Here is a 22,067-nt window from a genome sequence, read left to right as displayed (position 1 = left end):
GGGTCACACTTTATAACTGTTCCATACTTTAGTTGTGATTTGTTTGTTTAATGCAATAACATGGAGTGTTAAATCAGAAAGCTACGCCAGCTGTTGGGAAATCTTTTGCTTACACATTAGCTCCTTTCTTCAGGAAGACCAAGGAACAGGCCTGGGAGAGCAAAAGCAGTTTCAGCTGTGAACAAGGGGGACTCAACAGAAATGGCTCTTGGTAGATATAAACAGCATGTGACACTTCCTTTCTAGAAACCTTTGCCTCATTTGACCTCGGGACATACTTCCCAGCCTGGCTTCAAGATCAGTCTCAAGGGCAAGTCCTCCAGGCTACCTCTTATGAAAAGCTAGCATCAAGTTTAAGACTGAGATCTGTGCGTTGCTTGATGTTTTCAAAAGAGCAATGACAGACTCAGGCGATTCAGGAAACCAAAATTGTTTGCAGACTAAAGCAGCAACAGGCTGAACAAGCTGAGCCTGAGGCTCTGGTCAGGAACTGGGTGGCTCCCTGAAATATATATAGTCTTCACTCCCAAACAAACTCCACATTCATCCAGCTGTCAAGGAAACAATGGTTTTGCAAGATCTGCTTATCATGTTTCTTGATTTTCTAAGAAGGGCTATGATGGGGGAACCCCCCCCCCAAAAAAAAACCAAAAAAAAAAAGGAAAACATTCCAATAGCTCTCCTGTGTCTGAACTAGGACACCAGCATGGTGACTTTTTAGTCTGTATGACCACAGAAAGTGAAAGGCTCTCAGGTTGCACCATCTTTAGTCTCCCCAGGTTCAAGTCAATGGAATTTAATTGAATGACACTGACCTTTCAACAAAAGTAATGTGATGATTAATTCATAATTGACGGAAAAATTGTTTCCAAAGACAAGCACCATATTCATTTCTTTTATAGCACTGGACAGACAAAAATTTCCATTCTAAGCTTTTTCAAAAAGGTATTATGCCCAAACTTCTCCACAGATAATTCTGACTGGAGGAGCCTGTAGTCTAGAGTTCTCAGTCTCTCTAGTTAATTACAGCCATCACAGGAGAGCAGGCCTTGTGTGCAGAATGTGGGCTTCACTAAGCATTTGTTTCCTTGCAAACCTGCTGACAGTCATAGTCCTAGGAGGTCAATCTGGCTTTGAGCCTCCTCTAAATGATTCAATGGGAAAAAGGTCAATGGAAAGTGGACAGCTGGAAAGCCACAACTGCTTAGAAGCAACCTGGTAAAACACAAATCACCCAACTGTGACACACTTCACCTGAGAGTTTTCTGAAACGCTATCCCTCATCTCCCTATATGAAGTCCTGGGTCTCAAGCACATGAGCCTGCTACCAGGAAGAGGTAAGTAGGTGAGTGAACAAAACTGAGGAGCAGGGGTCAGGCCTTGGGAGGTCAGGATAGCGATCTGGTATCTGTTCCACCAGAAGCACACAGAACAATTTAGGTTATTAGTAAGGTTGTTCACAGCAGCCTGGTTGGTAATGGGAGAACACTGAAAAACATCTGAACAGCCTAGGAATGGAGAGACTGTTTAAATACATGAGCAAGGAAGAAAGATTAGTACATCGTGGGAAATCTATTTGTACCACAGGGAAGGATCTGCAGGACACACTGCTCAGTGAAAAGCTACGTCTCTGAATAATACCACAGCTTGCTATGGTTTGGGTAAGAAGAAGGGGCTACACTACTTATAGTTGATATATGCACGGAATATATTGTTGCTAGGAAGGATTGGAACTAAATCTTTTTTCTTTGTGAGACAGGGTCTCACTGTGTATCCCAGGCTGCCCTCTAACTCCGAGTCCTCCTGCCTCAACCTCCTGAGTGCTGGGATTTCAGGCATGTGCCACCATGCCCAGCCCTACTTTTAACTATAATTTTTTGGGGCCATTTGAATTTTAAAAAATCTTTCCTTCCTTCAATTAAAAAATAATTGCTGACAGCCTACTTTATCCAGCCCTGTTCCATTCCCTGCGTAGAGGGCAAGGAAGATAGACAAGGCCTCCATATTCCATGATCTTAAATTTTTGTGCATGGACAGGCAGGAAAACAAATAAATGCCAGTGACATCACAGATGAGTGGAGCAGGTTAATTATAGTGAGGGACAAGTGGCAATCAGAGCAGATAGGGTGAAAGATGACATTTAAGGTGCAATCATTTATTTAAATGATCATGTTACAACAGCAACAAACCTAAGAACAGTAATAAAAGGGAAAGCCTAAAACCAAAGTCTCCAATAACTCTTAATTTCCAATAAATACACAAATACCAAGCAACAAATTCATCTATAACACCAGAGGTTAAAAAAATGGGGATAATTTTTCAAAGAGGAATAGGAAATTTCTTCAGTGTTCTTGAAATTCTTACTGATTAACCAGGCTGAATACAACTTGGTCTACATTTAAATTCCTAAAACCTTATTCTGAAGAACAAGTTGTTAAAAACCCTGGTTCAAGTTCAAGAATCATCCTGTTGATCAATAAATCATCTCAGATGGAGAATAATTACCTCCTCTCATCTCCTTCCCCCTCATTTGGCTTCTGCTAAGATTAAATACTCATCTCAGTGAGTACTAACAACTAGGTGCTATGACCTTAGTCTATTATTATTTTTCGACTCAAAGATTAACTGCAAAGAGATTAAGGAGGAGAAAAGGGCAGGTCCAGCCTCACTGCAAATTCTTAGTGGTCAGTGACCTTTCCAGAATAGAAATGACATGTACTAGAACCATGACCTCTGTTCATATATGAGTTTTAATGCCACAGTCATGGTCACCTATACGCTTCAGCCCTTCAGCAGTGGACTGGAGCAGGGGACTCAGATTCTCACGTGAGCATGAAGCACTCACTTGGTTGGAGCAGGTGTTGTGAATCACAGGCTCATTGGCTAGAGACAGCAAGGACTCCACAATTTCCAACTCCTGCTGGTAGAAGGTTTGCACTCTCTTTTCCATGAGGAATTCTTTGATTTTTTCACTCAGCAAACACGTGAGACCTGTGAGATCCAGAGTGCCTGGATTGCTGCTGGGGAAAAGTTATTAAAAGCCCTTCAGAATACTGTCACCTTTGTTCCTTTTGGGTGTGTATAAGACAGAAAGCTAGAAAATGAAATACTATATTGATGCTTATTTTTACATAAAGGACAATTCATACAGAGGAAGTCATGTAGTTGTATAAATCGGGAGGTACAACTGTAAGAACGAACAGAGATATTCATGAAATCTAAAGCCAAGCTGCAGAATAGAATGGAAGGTATAACTCCATTCTCACTAAAAAAAAAGCAAAGGACAACCTACCAAATTTATAGTAACTATTCACACTTGAGTACGTGTAGAAGCAAGGACTCTAAAGGGAAACACAGCAGCCTGGGAACACAGGTAATCTCTGGGGCTGTACTGAGGGGACAATTTCCAATTTCTATTTTACATAGGTCTATAGTTTGTACTTTTAAAAATACAATTTCTTGTTATCATTCGCTGGTAAATGGATGGAATTGGAGAACATCACTCTGAGTGAGGTTAGCCTGGCCCAAAAGACCAAAAATCGTATGTTCTCCCTCAGATGTGGACATTAGATCAAGGGCAAACACAACAAGGGGATTGGACTTTGAGCACATGATAAAAGCGAGAGCACACAAGGGAGGGGTAAGGATAGGTAAGACACCTAAAAAGTTAGCTAGCATTTGTTGCCCTCAATGCAGAGAAACTAAAGCAGATACCTTAAAAGCAACTGAGGCCAACAGGAGAAGGGGACCAGGAACTAGAGAAAAGGTTAGATCAAAAAAGAATTAACCTAGAAGGTAACACACATGCACAGGAAATTAATGTGAGTCAACTCCCTGTATAGCTATCCTTATCTCAACCAGCAAAAACCCTTGTTCCTTCCTATTATTGCTTATACTCTCTCTTCAACAAAATTAGAGATAAGGGCAAAATAGTTTCTGCCGGGTATGGGGGGGGGAGGGAGGGGGCAGAGCGGGTGGTAAGGGAGGGGGTGGGGGCAGGGGGGAGAAATGACCCAAGCATTGCATGCACATATGAATAATAAAACAATAAAAATTTATTAAAAAATACAATTTCTTGGATATGTAATATACTCACATGTCAAAAAAATTAAAGGGAGGGCTGGGGGTGTAGCTCAGGAGTAGAGCATTTGGCTAGCATATGTGAGGCCCTGGGTTTGATCAGTAAAAACAAAAATAAAATAAAAATAAAGGAGACACAGTGGAAAGTATCCCTTTCTCCCCTCCCCATCCTACCCTCCCAGCCAATACCACTAGGGAGCCCCTGATACTGGCTCTCCGTATCTTGTCTCACATTCTACCAAATGCCTGGATATTCTTACTCCTCCAGGGTTGTGTTTTGCTCCCACCTCACACTAAGGAGTCATATGCATTGAGGTTGAGAACAATGGTCTCATTTGTTTTGGGGTGGGGACTGAGAGTGGAAGGTTTTGGGTTATGATGTACCTTGGTGTAGTTGTACTGCCTTGGGGTGGGTTGAGCTTCTCGGAGCTGTGAGTTTATAGCTGTCATCCAAGTTAAAATAATTTTCAGACATTTCTTCAAGTATTTTTCCTGCGCTCCCCACTCCAGTTCTTCAGTGGCTCTGATTATACGTGTATTTCCCTCACGACAACCTCAGAACATCTGAACCATCTTTACTTTGCAGACGAGGAAACTGAGGTGCAGAGCATTATACCTGTCTGTGCCCGCTCAAGTGGATGCTTGGGGATTTGAACGCTGGCCAACTCAGCACCTGTCTCCCATTGCTTGGCCTCACTACTGCTGTCACATTTCAGCAGTTCTGAGCATAACTTACCTCAGTGCTGCTTCCTTCTCTAGGGCTGGGCTGCAGAAGGGCTGGTCATAAACTCTCCTGTAGAGAGCAGGCAGCTCAATCATCCTTGCAATTTGAGTGTTCCACACGGGATCATCCACTTTATCTAGCAAGCCACAGAAATTACACGGAGAGCATTTCTTTCCCATGTCCAAATCACCTCTAGGAAAGCAGTCTAGATGCACACGATGGTTTCCAATCATCCAGAGAGAGGGAAGGCAATTCCCCCAGAATCACAGGTGTGGCCAGGGCATGGATGGGGACTAGGAAAATGTATCCATATATCATTTATCTGCTTCTTGGGTGACAACAGGGGTTATCCTTGAGATTTCCAATTAAACTAGCATAGTGAAAAGGGGGAGATGACCTGGGGCTGTCCTGTTTCTGATTAGCTCCTTCCATTTAACCTTAATGCACTTAATGGTGTTCAAGAAATTTCTGTCATTTTGAAGAGTATGAACACTGCTGTAATAGATTCACAAGAGTTTCAAAGTACTGTGGCAATTACTATTCTGTCCAAATACACCTGCCAACTATATAGAATCAATAATTCATTTTCTTTCCCAATGTACTTATAATTATCTTTCTTCAAAACAAAATTAAGAAATACAATCTGCTTTTCTAAAGAAAGTAGTATAATTTCCCTAATTGAGCTCAACCTTATCTGAACTTTTTGCAAGTTTGACTTTGAGTTAAACAAGCATTTACTAAACCCAAACCCAGAATAGCAATCAATATGGCAGAAGCTTCTTGTGCTTACAATAAATGGTGGCATGAATTTCTCGCTCTTCTCTGTACGTGCGGACATAGCCTCTGATTCGGATAATGTCCCCAATTTCTATCTTAGTTTTCTGCTCAATGGTTTCTTGCAGCTTCTTAAACTGTGAGGTCACGCTCAGCTCTCTTGCTGCACTTGGAGCAGCTGTAGCTGTTGGGGCCAGCAGGAAAGAGAGAGAGATGTGACACAATCACCCCAGCATGTGGGGAGGCCATTTGAGGGTAAGAATGACACAATACATTTGCTCTCCTTGCAATTGGTTGCTCTACTGCAGGAAATCCACATAACCTTTTGAAATCCTCTACCGAAAAAAAAAAAAAAAAAAAAGTCATAGGCTGCAATTATAAAGTGAAGGGAAAGGGGGCTGGACAGAAGCCAAGGGGGCGAGTTTCAGGGCGGCTTCAGTGCCTTCTTTCCCACCCCCAGCACAACTGGTTCTCAGCAGAATTCTACACAATGTGTTCAGGCAGGGTTGGGGGAAGAGTCCTAAACAACCCTTTAAAGTGTGTATGCAGAGCTGGCATGGGCATATCTGTAATCCCAGCTACTCAGGAGGCTGGGCCTGAGCTACATAATATTGAGACCTTGCCTCAAAAGGAAAGAAGGGAGGGAGGAAGGGAGGAGGGGAAGAAGGAAGGAGGAAGGAAGGAAGGAAGGAAGAAGGAAACATGCACGCAGAGAAACTTGTTCCATCTAGGCACTCAACAGCCTAATCTCTTGCCTCTCATTACTCAGGAGCTAGGCTAATATCTCTCTCTTTCATTCTCTTATGTCTCTTTTCTCTTTCTCTCTCTCTCTCTGTCGCCTCCCTCTACACACTTAAAACTACAACTCAACTTTAACCAACTTCATGGTAAAAAAGAGGCAAAAGCATATTCCATAATCTCTACCACTGAATTTTACTTCCAAATTGTATTAAATAAAAAAGAATAAAGTTAGGGCTCAGGGCATGATTCCAGAGGTCCTGAATTCAAACCCTGGTAACACACACACACACACACACACAAAACCTCAAAACACAACTATTTAAGTAATTATAAAAAATAAAAGTTAAGTAAGAATAGCCATGAATGTTTGGGTATATAGATGCTGTTCTAAGGACTTTATAATATATTAGTGCATCTAAGCTTTATAATCACTTCCATCTATTATTAGGCCCATTTCAGAGATAAGACACTGAGTCACAAGCAAGTTGCCCCAAGTAAAATAGCTAGTTAGTTCAAAGCTGTGGCGTGATCTCCTACAGTCTCTCAACTGCACAGCTTTCTGCTTGTCTTCCATTCTCTGCCAGCCAGCGGCCCTGAGGATGCTTACATTCTCCACAGTTAGAGCTGGTTGGAATAAAAGACTTTGCATTCTCTTTTTCTGCCTAGCATAATTCCAAATACTCATATGCATCCACAGAATCTAGCAAGTCAGCATTTCTTGGTTGTTGTTTTGCTTTTTGAGACCGTCTCACTGCATAGTATGGGCTGGGCTCGAACTCTCATTCCTCTGCCTTAGCTTCCCTAGTGCTGGGAACAACTCAGTATTTTATATAATATAGCATTCTGTCTTGCTCACATGTCAGTTTAGTTAGCTAGTCTTGCTAACTACTTCCTCCACTTTAATAAATTTTAATTTTGATTTTTACCACTTCATGGGGCCGTACAGTTCAGAGGGTAGTATTTGGCTCCTGGAGTCAGAAAGACTTGACTTGAATCTCAGTTTACCTCTCATTATCTGTGTGACTTTGGACAGGTTGCTTAACCTCACTGTGTCTATTTCTTTTCTACTCTTAAGTTCCAGTTTCCTTAATTATAAAACAGAGACAATGGCAGAGTCTATCTATCTCATGGAGTTGGGCATGACTGAATTTAACCCTTACACTGGGAGTATAACACAATGTCAGACCTAAGGGAAATGATAAATATACACTCTGCTGATAATGATTAAGCTCGCTACACAAAATTGATTCTTTTTGGGTCATGCATGGAATTTACAGTGCATTTCATACTGTTAGAATGTTTACCAGAAAAATAATTAAGCCATTCTGTTTTTACGTGATGTCACCAACAATGCATGTGTGCTCACCTCCTGGCTCCCACCCCAGCTTCAGTCTCTTAGACCTTTAAAGCTATAATAAATACACTGTGATTTCATAAAGCTTCACTTTGCTTTTAAATTGCAAGAGGTGATGTTTTTATATAAGGTGATTCACTGTTTGTGCTTCTTTGTGGACAAGCCCTTTTCTCTTCCAATTTCAGGGCCCCTTTATCGTACACACTCTCCTCACTCCACTGCTTTCTTTTTTATGTTTATTTAACCTCATTCTATTGCACAAAGTTTGAAAAAACCTTTTTTTTTTTAGTTTTTCCTTCTTGTCACTGATGACAGTTTTCAGTGCTTGACCAGTTAGGGACTTATGAGAGCTTAATATGCGTGTTAGGATAAATACATAACTCTCTCTTCTGAGGGTCGCTTTATGTAATCATCAAGACATTATTACAATGAACTCTTTTAAAATCTGATATGTACATGAAACAACACTTGTTAAATATTGATTTTTTCCCCACTGTTGTATAATTTCCAGTTTGTCTTCTATATTATTTCTATAATGGGTTAGATCTTTCTCTTTTGGTCTCTTAATTAAATTTTCTGCTTTTTTGGCAACAGAGGCATTAATTTTACCACATTTGCTAGACTGAGGGAAACAGCAGCATAGGGAGCCTAAGGACTACACATGCAGTAACCAATACCTACAAAACTAGACACAGTGGTATCCATGCTGCTTGGCTTACTGGGGCTCTTCCTAAAATACTCAAGAATCACTTTCTAAAAGGCTGCTCCATCCATTCTCCTATCCCCAGGCCCACTGCTACCTGGGTCTAAGTTGAAAAGTATTTATAAACTTCACTGGCATTATGCAGACATTATAGGTGATAATAATGCTACAGCACCACTGAAATGATCAGGCTGACGGCTGGTCTGGAGGAGGCCCAGCTTTCATTTAAAGGATGAGCCAAACTGCTGGAACAAGGCTCCAGTGTGTAACTTAACTAATGTAACAAGATGGATTCTGAAAGATAAATCCCCTAAAACATCCTGACTTACCAAATAACTGGGAAGGTAAAAATGAACTGCTGAAAGTCCTAGGGATCTTTTCACATTCCCAATAGCTTAGGAGGAAGTAAGCACCAAAGAGATGGGAGAAAGAGAGGCAGCCTCCACCCCAGGGTGCCAGTTTTCACAGCAGCTAAAGCTTTGGGTACAGCACTTCAAGCCCATAATTCACAAGGGGAAGACTATGAAAACAGCCTTGAGTAAAAGTCCATTGGTTAGATGAAAAGCAAAGGAAAGTGGCAAGTAAGATTACCTGCTGAAGACTCGGAATTGCTCAGATTTTTCCAGCAGATGCAGTTTATAACTCCAGTGCTGTCATCCACTGCAAGAAAAGTGTAGCAGTGAATTCCCATGTCATCATTCCATTCAGTCATAATGAAAATGGCGTTTTTCAATAGGAAAGTGAAAAGGGCAAATTGGATAAGGGCAAATCCCTTATCAAACTCTACCTTCATCTTTAGAAACAATCTCTCACCATACACCAGTATGAACAGTTTGCCTGCACTTGTCAGTGTATCACTTGAGCCCAGTGGGACGTACCCAGCGTTTCCCTTTCCCTACCTCAAGGGTACTAATGACTCTCCTCTGTACCTATCTGGTAAGAATGTTATGCTCAGGAAGTTATGTGCAAAAATCTCAGTGAGTGCCCACAACTAAATCCAGCCTTCTCTCTCACCCTGAAACAAGATAGTATCACGTGGTCTGTGGTCACCCAGGGCTCAGCCTTCTGCTACCACTTCTCTTTCACTAGTTCACTTCCTAGGGTAAAGTGTTTCATGTTATTTGGGCTTATGTTTGTAAAAGGGCTTCTGCCCAGTCCTTACCCCTGCAGGGGATGTACGGAAAGCCAAGCATATCACCGAAGGATACAGTTTTATTTTCACAATAGGAAATAATTATATCCTGATCACAAAATAATATTGGTCTGGCTTACTTTATTCCTAAAGCAAAAAAACAAAACAAAACAAAACAAAAAACCAAATGAACAATTCCCATGGCATCTAGATTTATAACCGTGGAGGCATTTGGAGATTTGCTATGGGAGGATAGGCATTTTCTCTTTGCCTAATTCTGACAAGCTCAGAACAGAGGCTGCTAAGCATGGGGTCAGTAGGCCTAATAATTTAAAAAAAAAAAAAAATCAAGTAGACTGTGGTAAAAGCATAAGTAATATAGAAGAAATATAAGGCAAAATATTTTATTATTGGCTTAAATCTCTATTGAAGAAGGTTAAAAATACTTCTTATAGTAAAATAAATTTTAGATGGATTTCATAGGGAGAGGGTCTGGGTGAATATTTTGAACCTCGGGCTTATAGTTGATGGGGTGACTTCTTTAAGCAGAACCTGAAAATCGGGACTCAATTTTTTTTTTTAAAGTCTGATGTTTGCTGACCAAAAACTAATAATGAGTAACAATTTTTCAATTTTCAGAGCTAGTACTTTAATATATAAAGAGCTGCCTCTTTATAAATTTATAAGAAAAAGACCGAGACTACAAGAGAAAAAGTAAAAAAAAAATAAATAAATAAAATGCCTCAATTCATGGAAAAAATAAAAATGGCCAATGTGCTAAAAAAAAAAGTCAGGTGTAAATGATTTCTCAATTACCACATTCATGAATATTAAAAATACTGATATCTTCATATTCTGTTAGTGAGAACATTCATTAGTATCAAATTTCTTAGATGCAAACTTATAAACATGTATCAAAATTTGAAATGTATATATTCTTTGACATGGCAATTACTTCCAACAAATTAGATGAGAAAAATAACAATTGCAGAGATGTATGTATCTTGTATAAGGCTCTTCACCAAAATATTATTTATAATACTGAAATCTAAATATGCACCTGGTTAAATAAATTACAATATAGTGTATGATAATAAAAAGTCACAATGAAGACCTATGTTCACCTCTGTTGATATATATGCCTCACTGTAAAACAGAAATCTTATTTATCCTATAAATCTTACATAAAATCCAATTTATGTAAAGCATTAGGCAGCAATATTTTGACAGAAATGACTTTAAGACATGAAGTACTAATAGCAGTATCTTTTGGAGTATGGGGAAGGAACCCCACATTCAGTGTATACACTGACTGTAAGTCTAATTTTTAAAAAAAGATAAAAATATGTGCATTAATACTAATAAGGAAATAAAGCTTTCCATATTTTTTCAATATTAGCAACATGTGAGGAGCATCAGGGAGGATGTTCACCCAAACACTGATACTGATTTTTCCAGATTTTATTTCTCTCTTTTTTTTTTTTTGCGGTACTAGGTTTGAACTCAGGGTCTCATGCTTGCTAGGCAGCCACTCTTCCAGCCTTATTCTGTTTCTCTTGACTTTTATGTACTTCATTAAAATTTTCTCTAGTTTAAAATTTTATCTTTTAACTATCATTTTATTTATTTATTTTTGCGGTACTGGGGCTTGAACTCAGGGCCTTCACTTTAAGCCACTCCACCAACCCTGTTTTTCGAGATACGGTCTCACAGACTATTTGTCTGGGGATGACTTCGAACCTCGATCCTCCTGATCTCTGCCTCCTGAGCAGCTAGGATTACAGGTGTGAGCCACTGGTGCTCGGCTAAGTATCATTTTAAGTATAAGCAAACAAACAAAGAACATTTTGAGTCTAAACATGTATTGACACCACTAGGTCTACCTCTTCTCTTGTCAATTGGAAATCTTGATTTATAATGGAAAGTCAAAAAAAAAAAGAGCAGATGAATGTTTCTTCTAGGAAACTGTAAGTTCATTCTGGTCTTGACTGGAGCCTCCCAAGATTCCAGTCTAAGCTTGAGTTGCTGCCAGGTACTCCATGCACCATGGGCATTGCTCCCAAACCCTGACTTCCCTGTTGTAGCCTCTCCCAACAGACCCTGTGCCAGGGTCCTTGAGACCTGCTGCTGATGCCGGAGTACCACGTGCAGTACCACATCCTCTGTGGTGGGGCAATGAGACAAGTCAGTGTGGGCAGAAGCATCCCTGGCATGGGCCTGCGGTGAGTGAGGGGAAGCAGGACCTTTGGCAGCAGGGAGTGACCACCTGGAAGGTGGTCTGTGAGCCAAGGTAGGCCTAAGGAAGCAGGGACAGAAGCAGCTCTCCATTTGAGCAGGCCAAACAAGAGCTGAAGTCACTGAAGTGTTTCTGCTCTCAATTACTTCCATATTGCCAGTTCCTGCAACCCACAGATGTGTCGTCCTCTCACAATACCCATTCAGAGGAAGGCTTCTTACAGAAGAATCAAATGTTATCACCTTAATCTTTTCATAATGGTAGAAGGGTTAAGTGAAGATCCATTAGGGCGCAGGCCTAATTCTGGCTTGGTTCTAGGGCCCGGACTAAAGCCCTCAATAGCCTCATTTATTTGATCTGAAAACAGAAAACTAAAAACCAAATCCAGCTGATGTGGGGGCAGGAGACTGGAAAAGGAAGGAGATGGGGAAGAGAAAAATCAATGTGAGGTATATACAAAGAGCAGAGTACAGCAGGGTCAGTAAACAGCAGACTGCACCCACAAATCTCTACCAGTGGAATGCTGAACAAGTTATAGGCTTTGGTTTTTCATCTACAAAATGGAAATAATATCTGCTCCTTCTATGTCAAACAACTCATGAAATGATGAATGTAAAGTGCTTCATAAACCGAAATACACTATTATTTCATCATTGGTACTTGGAGTTTGTTGTACTACACACAATGTACTTGCCCACATCTCGGTACACTGTCAGAACTTAGCAAATGTTTGTTGAGTTGTCTTGGAGAAAAACAGGACCAGTATCTTTGGTAAAATAAAGCTATGAAGCGGGTCAGTATGGGAAAGCCTGACAGAACATGAGATCTCATCGCTCACATGTTATTTTATAAGCACAAGACAATTATCTTCAGGAAAATAAACAATGAACAAATGTTGAAAAAATATAATGATACTGTATCTATAAATCATCAATCATGCATAGAGTGTCAAAGAAATGCTCTTGGTTGCTAAGTTCAATTCCTATCTTTCCCCAAGTAGAGCAAGAATACAAATACAGGGCAACACCACAAAGAGTGACAATGTCAATTATAGCAAAGGTTTGGAACTGAAAGTTAAACTTCCCAACAAACATCCAGCATGGCCTCTTAATTATGGAGAATCTTGGAGTTGCACAAGGCAATGTATTAAAATATTTATATTAAAGTCAAAAAAGTCAACATCCACTACACCAAATCACATTCTAGAAAATCTTTAGTGCCTAAAACCTAGAAACTTTTTATTTAGGTTCCATCACCACAAGAAAAAGGAAATTTTCTGATAATGAATACTTACCTCTTTGAGTACCAAAAGGCTTTTTTTTTTCCCCCAACTGTCCTGGATATAAACCTTTTAAAATGATTTTTAACATCTCCTTGCCTTCTTAAAGAGTCTACTTTTACATGAACCTGGCCTCTTCTTTGTAAAGGTATGACTACAGACATCTTTCCACCCTTCGCTATTTATAGCTATGCCTGCAGGTGTCACGTATCTTAGACTCCTGTATTTTAATTCTTCCACCTCCTCACTCCCTAGCAACAGTCACTTCACAATATTTATCAGTATCATTCTTACGTGTGGTCTCATTTTACACTAGTCCATATGTGGGGCTCCAAGAAGTCCCAACAGAGCAGCAGGCTTTGTGAGGGTCCCCAGCTGATCTGAAACTCAACTTTCAGCGAAGTGGGGACTTTCTATATGAACTCAGTTTCAGACACAATCACTCTTACCTCCATAACTGTAGAAGGCATCTCTTTCTTTCACTCCAATGACAGTTCCCAGGATATCTACCTGTTTTATTGGATGCCCATTATAAAAAAATATACCTGAAATTAGAAAAAGCAAAGTCTGTATAACATATGATTACATTCTGCTTCATTAAAAGCCTGTTGGGGGGTGGGGAGCGTCAAAAGGCAGGCTGTTTGCTGAAGTTCTAGTCTTAAGTCAGTCCTTGACAAATCACAGGCTCCAGGAAATTTAGAGGTCTTTCCCTCAAGGGTCAGAGAAGAAAGCTTAGCCTTAAAGAAGCTTGTGCTAGTACAGAAAAGAGAAAACCAGTGTTGCTCAACTAGATTTGGTGAATCTACTTTCTACTTGTGATAGGAAATCCACCTCCATGGAGAAGTTCATAGGGCCCCAAAATAGTCACCCCACGATTGCACCAACCAGTACTGTTGTAAGTGGGCAAGGGAAAGAGAAAGGAAACCATGAGAATGGCTGCTTTGGCTTTTTTTTTAATATGCATTTCTAAGAAACTGGTCCTCTCTTCCTTGAACTGGCAAGGGCCTTTTTTTTTTCTTTGTAAAAAAAGGAGATGATACCTAGATTACAAAACACTACCACTGGGGTCAGCAGATTACAACTCACAAAGTTCTTTTTTAAAGCTGTTTTCAAAACCTAGGCTACAGATGCTGGCAGGCAAATTTCTGCTAGAGGAGAAACCTGAGAGGGTGACCTATTACTGACCCACAGCCTTTTTCTATATTTTTTTGGTGGTACTGGAGCTTGAAGTCAGGGCCTCATGTTAGGTAGGTACTCTACCACTTGAGTTGTTCCACCACTCCTATAGCCTTTCTCTGATCTGGGAGCCATGAGCCCAATTCACAACTGTGGTTCCAGAGCTGGCTGGTTCCTGCAGAACCTCCCTGCTGGACTGCCCCCATGGTCCAATTGAGTTCCCCCTTTTCAGTCTAAGTGCAGTGTGCGTGCTCCTGTCACCAACTGATTCCTGACTAGAATCCTCCCCAACCTCTTCCACCCACGATGGTTGGGTTCTTTACCTTCGGAAGCAGGTTATAAACTTTCTGATGGGCTTTTTCTTTTTAAATAAAAAGGAAATGTGGCTTGTAAACAAAGAAGCCACAGTCACTTAAGGCATTTGGCCACTCTCCCCTCATGACCAAGACTGGTCAAAGCCTCCGGATTCCAACCCATAGGGGAATCTGTGGCCTGAACCCGGAGACTGGCTGCTGCTTCTTTCCCTTGAGGACACAGATTGTGGATGAGTCACTCAGGGCAGAGTCCCAGGTTTAGACAAGCTGCTGCTGAGACTCAGTCTGCCAGAGAAGTTCCAGGAGAGCAGATGTGGCTTGGAAAAAGAAAATGCAGCAAGTTTAGCCAAGGCAGCCCCTTTCCCCTGTGGAGGTGGACTTCTAAAGATGGCATGGTAGGGGGATGGGAGACCATCCTCAGAGCAACCTTGGGGGCCATGAGCTGACTATGGCAGGGCCACACAGGGGAAGTAGCCCAGGTCACTGGGTCACCTCCAAAAGAGTTGCCCCCATTCAGGAACACTTGGATTGACTGGGAACAATATGGATTCACAGAAAACTCACAAAATGTCAAGACTTTATGCTACCTGGAATAAAGTACATGCAAACGACAGTATGAAGACTAGATTAACGGCACAAGCCAATCACATCCCCAAGGCACCTTGGGAAACCTTGGGGATGTTACATACTCTGTATTCAGTCACACTTAATAAAAATCTTCACATGAGGATACAGCAGACTTCCCTGAAAAAAAAAAAAACATGGGCCCCATAAACTTCCACTACATGGACTGATAATGGCTCGGCTCCAAGGACACAGTCACTTGAGGACGCAACAAAATCCTTCCAATCCCAAAGGACTGATGCAAAAAATAGCTCAAAAGCATCACAGAACAATAGAGAACTGCAGGAAAAAAAAAAATAAAACAGATGGTTTGAATGAAAAAACTCCAAGAAACGGACTGAGGGGGAAATGCATTGCTTAGAAATACAGAAACTTCTGTAAGTGTAGGAAACATGACCCACACAAATGAGGTGCTCGGTCTCCACAGGTAGATGGCTGAAGACACAGAAGAATGAGTGAACCACTTCCTTTCATCTTCTGAGAACTGAGCTCAAGGGAGCTGGGTGCTGCTCTGTCGATTGAGAGAAAGCTCACTGAGTTAAGAAAAGAACATGATCTCAACAGACAAATGTTTATTGGCATCAAGGTCATGCTCCAGCCTTTTCCAAGTGGCCCTTCTGCTCTACTATTCCATACATAGCCCACAGAGGTCCACAGTACCAGGTTACTTGTACCAAGAACAAGATCCCCTGTACGCCAAGAAGAAAAAGGTCAAGCTGGGAAGGCCTAGTGATTCAGGGGGACAGGCAGCAGCTGACCCTAAACATCCACAACACAGCAAGACATTTGTTTTCTCTCTTTAAAAGTGCTTTTGTTGGGGTTAGGGATGTGGCTCAAGTGGTAGAGCACCTGCCTAGTAAGTGCAAAGCTGTGAGTTCAAACCCCAATATGGACCAAAAAAAAGCAAAAATGTACTTTGGTTTGATCTCTTTTCAGTTTAACTGTTGTGATTTTATTGATGCTATAAATGCTCTTATTGAAGAATGATAGTGTTAAAAATACCTAAGATATTTTAAAATATAGATTCATTTAACATAATTCTTATGAATTATAGTCATCCCTAGGTATCTAGGGGGGATTGATTCCAGGACCTCCTGTGGTTAAGGGATGTTTTAGTCCCTTATATATAAAATGGCACAGTACTTCAAAATAACCTACCCATATCCTCCCAAATATTTAAAATCATCTCTAGATGACTTATCATACCTATACAGTGAAAATACTATATAAACAGTTGTTATACTGTATTGTTTAGGGCACAATGACAAGTCTGTATTGTTTGAACTCAGGGCCTTCACCTTGAGCCACTCCACCAGCCCTTTTTTTTTTTGCGGTACTGGGGTTTGAATTCAGGGCCTACACTTTGAGCCACTCCACCAGCCCTTTTTTGTAAAGGGTTTTTTTGAGATATGATCTCACAGAACTATTTGCCCAGGCTGGCTTTGAACCGCCATCCGCCTGATCTCTGCCTTCTGAGTAGCTAGGATTATAGGCGTGAGCCATTGGCACTCAACATTGCCAAATATTTTAAATTCTAGATTGGTTGTATCTGTGGATGAGGAACTGTGAGATGTATGTTACTTCAACTTCATTGTATTGTATGATGACCTAAATAAAGTATCTGCTATTGTGATACCATGATAAATATTTTTTGGTTTTGGTCTATAGTTCCTGGTTTTTAATTCTGTCCCTAAGACAGGTGATAGAAACTCTAATCTTTTGCCACCTTTAGCTGGCCATAAAGAAATTCCTTGACCTACTTTGTCTGATAGTAAGTCTTAAGAGCCTCATCATTCCAGAGAGTTCCTGCCCCATATCCTGCACAGAAAGGCCAAGAAGACTCTGGATAGGCCATGCTGTTTCCTGACTCAGTCTTTGAGCATTAGATCATACCCCTCTTGTCCAATCACATTTCAATATGGTTCATGCTTCCATCATGCCTATGTAATGATTTCAGCATAAGAACCCCAAAAACATAGGGTTCTGAAAACTTCTAAATAGCTGAGAAAGGCTCCTGGGGGGGTGATGTACCTGGAGAGGGCATGAAAATTCCATGTCACATTTCCCATACCTCGTCCATGTATCTCTTCGTCTACATTCCTTTGTAATGTCCTTCATAACAAACCAGGAAGTTTTAAGTATTTCCCTGAGTACTGTGAGTCACATAAGCAAATTAACGGAACATGTGGATGAGAAGAACCCAACTGCTGTTCCACTGCAGAACTGACTGCTTGCTTGCTAGAGGTGAAAAAACCCCTACCCTTTGGGGTTACAGAGGTTTTGTGCTGCTTGTGATGTAAAAGCAGGGGAAATAAGGCAGCCTGTTTTTCCTCACACACAGCTCATTGTTTAAAGTCTGACATAACAGAGACAAAACAAAGACCATTTCTGTATGTTATGAGTTGTTATTGAAAATAGTTTTTTAAATGCAAAATAAAACCCCAAAACTAAATATCACTACCACCACAGTCAAACTTCACAGTATTTTTAGTTAGGTAAGCCCTAAATTCACAGATTTAGGGAGATGACATTGTTCAATACAAATCTAACACTACCTAGTTAAGTTACTGTTAAATTTCCCAAATTTAGAGCACAGTCCCTCTTAAAACTACCTTCACTTCAGTCACTAGTCCCAAGTTTTGTGGGGATCCTCAGGTCACCTGCACGTTTTGACCAACTTGCTAAAAACCTGGCAGTTTCCGTGACACCCTCAGGTTTGATAATTTGCTAAAACTAACAGAACCCAGGAAGGTGCTATAGTTTTATAGTAAAGGGAACAAATCAGGACCAGCTAAAAATGAAGAGATGGTATAGGACAAGGTCTCGGGGGTCCAAACATGAAACTTCTGTCTTCAGGACATCATACCCTCTGGCATATTAATGTATGACTACTAACCAGAGAAGCTCATGGAGCCTCAGTGTTCAGAGTTTTTATAGAGGTTTTGTAATATAGGCATGATTAATTGATTCCATCAAACCCTAGTCCTCTAATCACAGAATTGATCTTTTGGGTGTAGACAGCCCCATCCTAAAACTAGGGGCTGAGTTTATTAGCATAAACTCAGGTGTGGTCTAAGGGTTCATCACAGATAACAAAAACAATCCAATCACTCAGGAAATTCCAAGGATTTAGAGGTTACCACCCAGGACCAAGGACAAAGGCCATCCAATACTTTACAAACCCATTTGTTTCATGTTTTGTCATTTTTTGATTAACCTTTGTTATTTTGTTTCAGATACTCTTAGCCATTTAAACATTTGTAACTTTTATGTAGTCACATGTTTTTCTTTATGGCAAACCAACTAGTCAAAACCTAGACGGCTGTCATTTCCTATCCCTTAGAACCCAATAGTGTACTCCAAAGAAATTCACTCTAAGATGAGCATAATTTCCTTGTAATTCCAGGCAACAGGATGGTGAGTAGGATACCAGCCTGGGCAAGGTAGCAAAACAAAACAGAGAGAATATGAAAGAAAATCACTCAAAAATTATGGTTGATGCTTGCTTCAACCATGGGGTTTCTTTTTAAAAAACACATCTGAGACATTCTTAGCAGTGATACAGTGAAGATGACCAATGCTAGTTTTCATAGTTTGGTTTAATACAGCATCACAGTCTTTGCCAACGGGAAGAGTTACGCCCCATGGTGGCCCCATTACTCATGCTCATGCACAGATCTTTCAGCAAGGGAGTATTTGCTGTGACTTAATTTCTTCCTGAAGAGATGAGCTGTGAAGAACGCCAGATTGTTCTGGAAAATGGAAAACTATGGGAGAGGTTGGCTGTCCTCCAAAGGGAAAAACCCAGACCATGTTCAACTATAATTAGGAAACAAAGGTGTGGTGAACAATCTGTCCAAAAGGCTTTAGTGGAAGGCCATCTAAACGCATCTGTGCGTGTTAACCGGAATCCCACAAAACCTCATCTCATGAAAACTGGGGCTACTTGATTCTTGACTACTTCTGACTCATGGCTGACTGTACAGAAAGTCTGACTGGAAAGCTTCACTCAAAATAGCAACAAGAGTTTAACCAAACTTCTCACATGGCACAGTAAACACATGAAGGCCCACCCACAGCTACTCAAATTATTCAAATCTGTTTTTCTGTTACAGTGTTAGGTATAAGTCTATCTCTAGCAACCACTACTCTAATAAAAACTTTGAGAGCTGGGCACTGGTAGCTCACACCTGTAATCCTAGCTACTCAGGAAACAGAGATTAGGAGGATCTTGGTTTGAAGCCAGCCCTATCTTGAAAAACTCCATCACAAAAAAAGGGCTGGTGGAGTGGCTCAAGGTGTAGGCCTAGAGTTCAAACTCCAGGACTGAAGGAAAAAAAAAAAAAAAAAACACTTTGTAAAACTTTACATGCAGGGCTGGTAGAGAGGCTCAAGTGGTAAAGTGCCTACCTAGCAACCCCAAGGTCAAGTTCAAACCACAATACCACTAGAAAAACAAAAACAAAAACAACTTGATATATATAATACTTTGCTGCTTCAATTACTGTTTCTTGAGCACCCACCCACTCCAACACAGGTGAACAAGTCAGTCCTCCTCCAAAAAAGTTTGCATTATTTTGATTCTAATTAATTCAAAACAAAACAGACCAGACACAGTAGCCTGTGCCTGTAATCCCAGTCACTTGCAGGCATAGGTAAAAGAATTGCAAAAACATGAGAACCTTTCTGAAAAATAACTAAAGCAAAAAGGGCTGGGGGCTTGGCTCAGTTGGTAGAGTGTTAGCCTAATAAGTACTAGCCTACTAAATGCAAGGCCCTGAGTCCAAACCCCAGTACTCCCAAAACAAATAAACAAATAAAAACAACAACAAAATCAACTTCCCCCAAGAAGATCAGGCATGGCTAATGCCCATTCTTACAAAAGAGAAACCTGAGCTTTACAGAAAGTGAGTCACTTGCCCAGGGCAGGTTAAGTGGTACAGCAAGGCCTAGGCATACCAGGCCTGGTGATATTTCTAACAAGAGCAAAGAAAACAAACTGAACATTAAAAAATATAAATACCTTAAACAGGTAAAACCCTTGCTCAGTGCAAAAGTTACTGCCAACATCTGCTTAAATTAAAAAAAAATTTTAGATTTTTAACTGCATAGGAATGACCTCATTCGGGTGGAGGGAGTCCAGTTTTCTGTAGCTCTGGGGAGAGAGAGGAAGGGGTAGAGAGGAACCACAAGGCATCCTTCAGGCTAATCAGCCACATACCTGGCACTTGGCCGGACTCCTTCATGCCCAGGATATCCCTGATGTAGAGTTTTGCAAAGGCTAGAAACACCGGATCCAAACCCCACAAGAGGCACGGGGTCTCCTTCTCACTCCCGCTGGATTCAGACTGCATCAAGAGGCAGGGCTGTGGCATCCAGCTAACCCCAAAGGCTCTGCTTCACTGAGTCAAGGATCTAAATCAGACACAAAAGTCAGGATGCAGGGCATCTAACATGGGTGAAGTTGACTTGGTCGGGAAGTTATTTCCAGATGGGCATCTACAACTCTGGGAGGCATTAACCCCAGGGCCCTGCCAAACTCTATGCCACAGGCTATGGAAAGGTGCATTCCTCATGTGAGGACCCTACCGCAAACGTACCAACTTAGAAAGGGATAAACAACTTTCCACCTTGGGGAGAACCCTTCATACAGCGGCACCCTGAAACCGTTTTTATTGAGTGGATCTAGGGAGTAATGGGCGCCCTCGTGGCCATGAGATCCTTGTACCTTCCCCTTTTCAGAATGAGCCAAGAAAAGGAAAAAGGAAACAAAAACCGGACAGGTTCCGCAGCACGGCGCGAAAACATGCAGCACGGTGCGCGGCTTCCCGTATGTTGTCCAGCTACTCAGGAGTGGGAGATCCGTAAGATCTAGAGTTGCAGGCCAGCCCCAGCAAAATGGTAGCGAGACCCCATCTCCACCAATAACCCAGGTGTGGTGGCGTGTGTCTCTGTCATCTCAGCTATGTAGGAGAATTTCGGTCCAAGACTGACCGGGGCAAAACTGGAGACCCTACCTGAAAAATAATTAAGGCAAAAAACCGGCTGGATGCGCGGCTCGAGCTGTGGAGCGCGTGCCTAGCACGCGCGAGGCCTTGAGTTCAAACCTCATGCCGCTAAAAAAATTAAGGAACCATTCCCAGCCCCTCCCGTCGCACCCGCGCCGCCTCCTACAGTCCAGGAACGCGGAGGCCTGGCCCTTCGGACGCTCGGAACCGCACCCAGTCACCGCCCAGGCCAGGAGTTCCGGCGGAGGCCGGACGCGGCGCCTGGAACCAACCCCAGACCTCCTGCGGGCGCATTTACTTCCTGCGGCCGGAGCCGAGCCTCGGCCCGCCCCATCCCTCCAAGGCCCCGCCCACCACGCGACCACGCCCCGTTCCGCCAGAAGCTCCGCCCCCCACGCCGCGGCTCCGCCCATCACACCAGACTCCGCGCAGGTCTCCCAGCGTTCAAGCACCTCCCAGACCTCCGCCCCAGAATCTCAAGCTAATGGAGGCTTCGGAGCCAGTCCCGAAGCAGCCCCATTCCCGCCTTCCAAGGCAGACTTTTACCCTGTCCCGCGCCGGTGACAGGACCTTGAACCAGGATCTTCAAGAGATTGGGACAGGGTCAGACGTTTCTGTTGTTGTTCGTGATTTATTAAAGCAACAACAAAACTAGGCTGTGCCAAAAGCAGAATTGCCTTGTGGCATATTTTACATATTTATTCACAGCTGGTGAGTGATCCACTGATACACACGCGTTGAGATTCTACAGTCTCACTTGGAGATAAAATGTCAGTATGTAAATTTGAGCCCCTGTATGTGGAGTCTTGTCTCTGCCTGAAACCAACCCTGCAAAATCATGATAATACATTTTGTCTCCTTTCCCTTTCCTTGGTCTACAGCCTGGAATGTTGTAAACTTAGCTTTGAAAAGCTGGCATTTT

At 41.8% G+C, this 22,067-nt stretch overlaps 1 protein-coding gene across 10 annotated transcripts in view; it reads right to left on the bottom strand.

Moving 5' to 3' along the window:
* The window catches only part of Stn1 (STN1 subunit of CST complex), a 59,523-nt gene extending 38,050 nt beyond the window's left edge, over positions 1-21,473 (bottom strand). The window contains exons 1-7 of one of the 10 annotated variants that reach the window (XM_074078369.1): positions 21,359-21,473; positions 20,359-20,552; positions 13,473-13,568; positions 8,968-9,036; positions 5,595-5,762; positions 4,817-4,940; positions 2,846-3,020 (exon numbers count right to left, since the gene is read on the bottom strand). In XM_074078369.1, coding sequence (XP_073934470.1) covers positions 2,846-3,020; positions 4,817-4,940; positions 5,595-5,762; positions 8,968-9,036; positions 13,473-13,568; positions 20,359-20,512 — 786 coding nt within the window. In that variant the 5' untranslated portion in view covers positions 20,513-20,552; positions 21,359-21,473. The other 9 variants (XM_074078372.1, XM_020161801.2, XM_020161803.2 and 6 more) reach the window with 9 other exon arrangements.
* Positions 21,474-22,067: the final 594 nt, after the last annotated feature.

Source organism: Castor canadensis, chromosome 7, assembly GCF_047511655.1.
Source record: "Castor canadensis chromosome 7, mCasCan1.hap1v2, whole genome shotgun sequence".
NCBI classification, from domain to species: Eukaryota; Metazoa; Chordata; class Mammalia; order Rodentia; family Castoridae; genus Castor; species Castor canadensis.
This window is presented reverse-complemented; position numbering and strand designations above follow the sequence as displayed.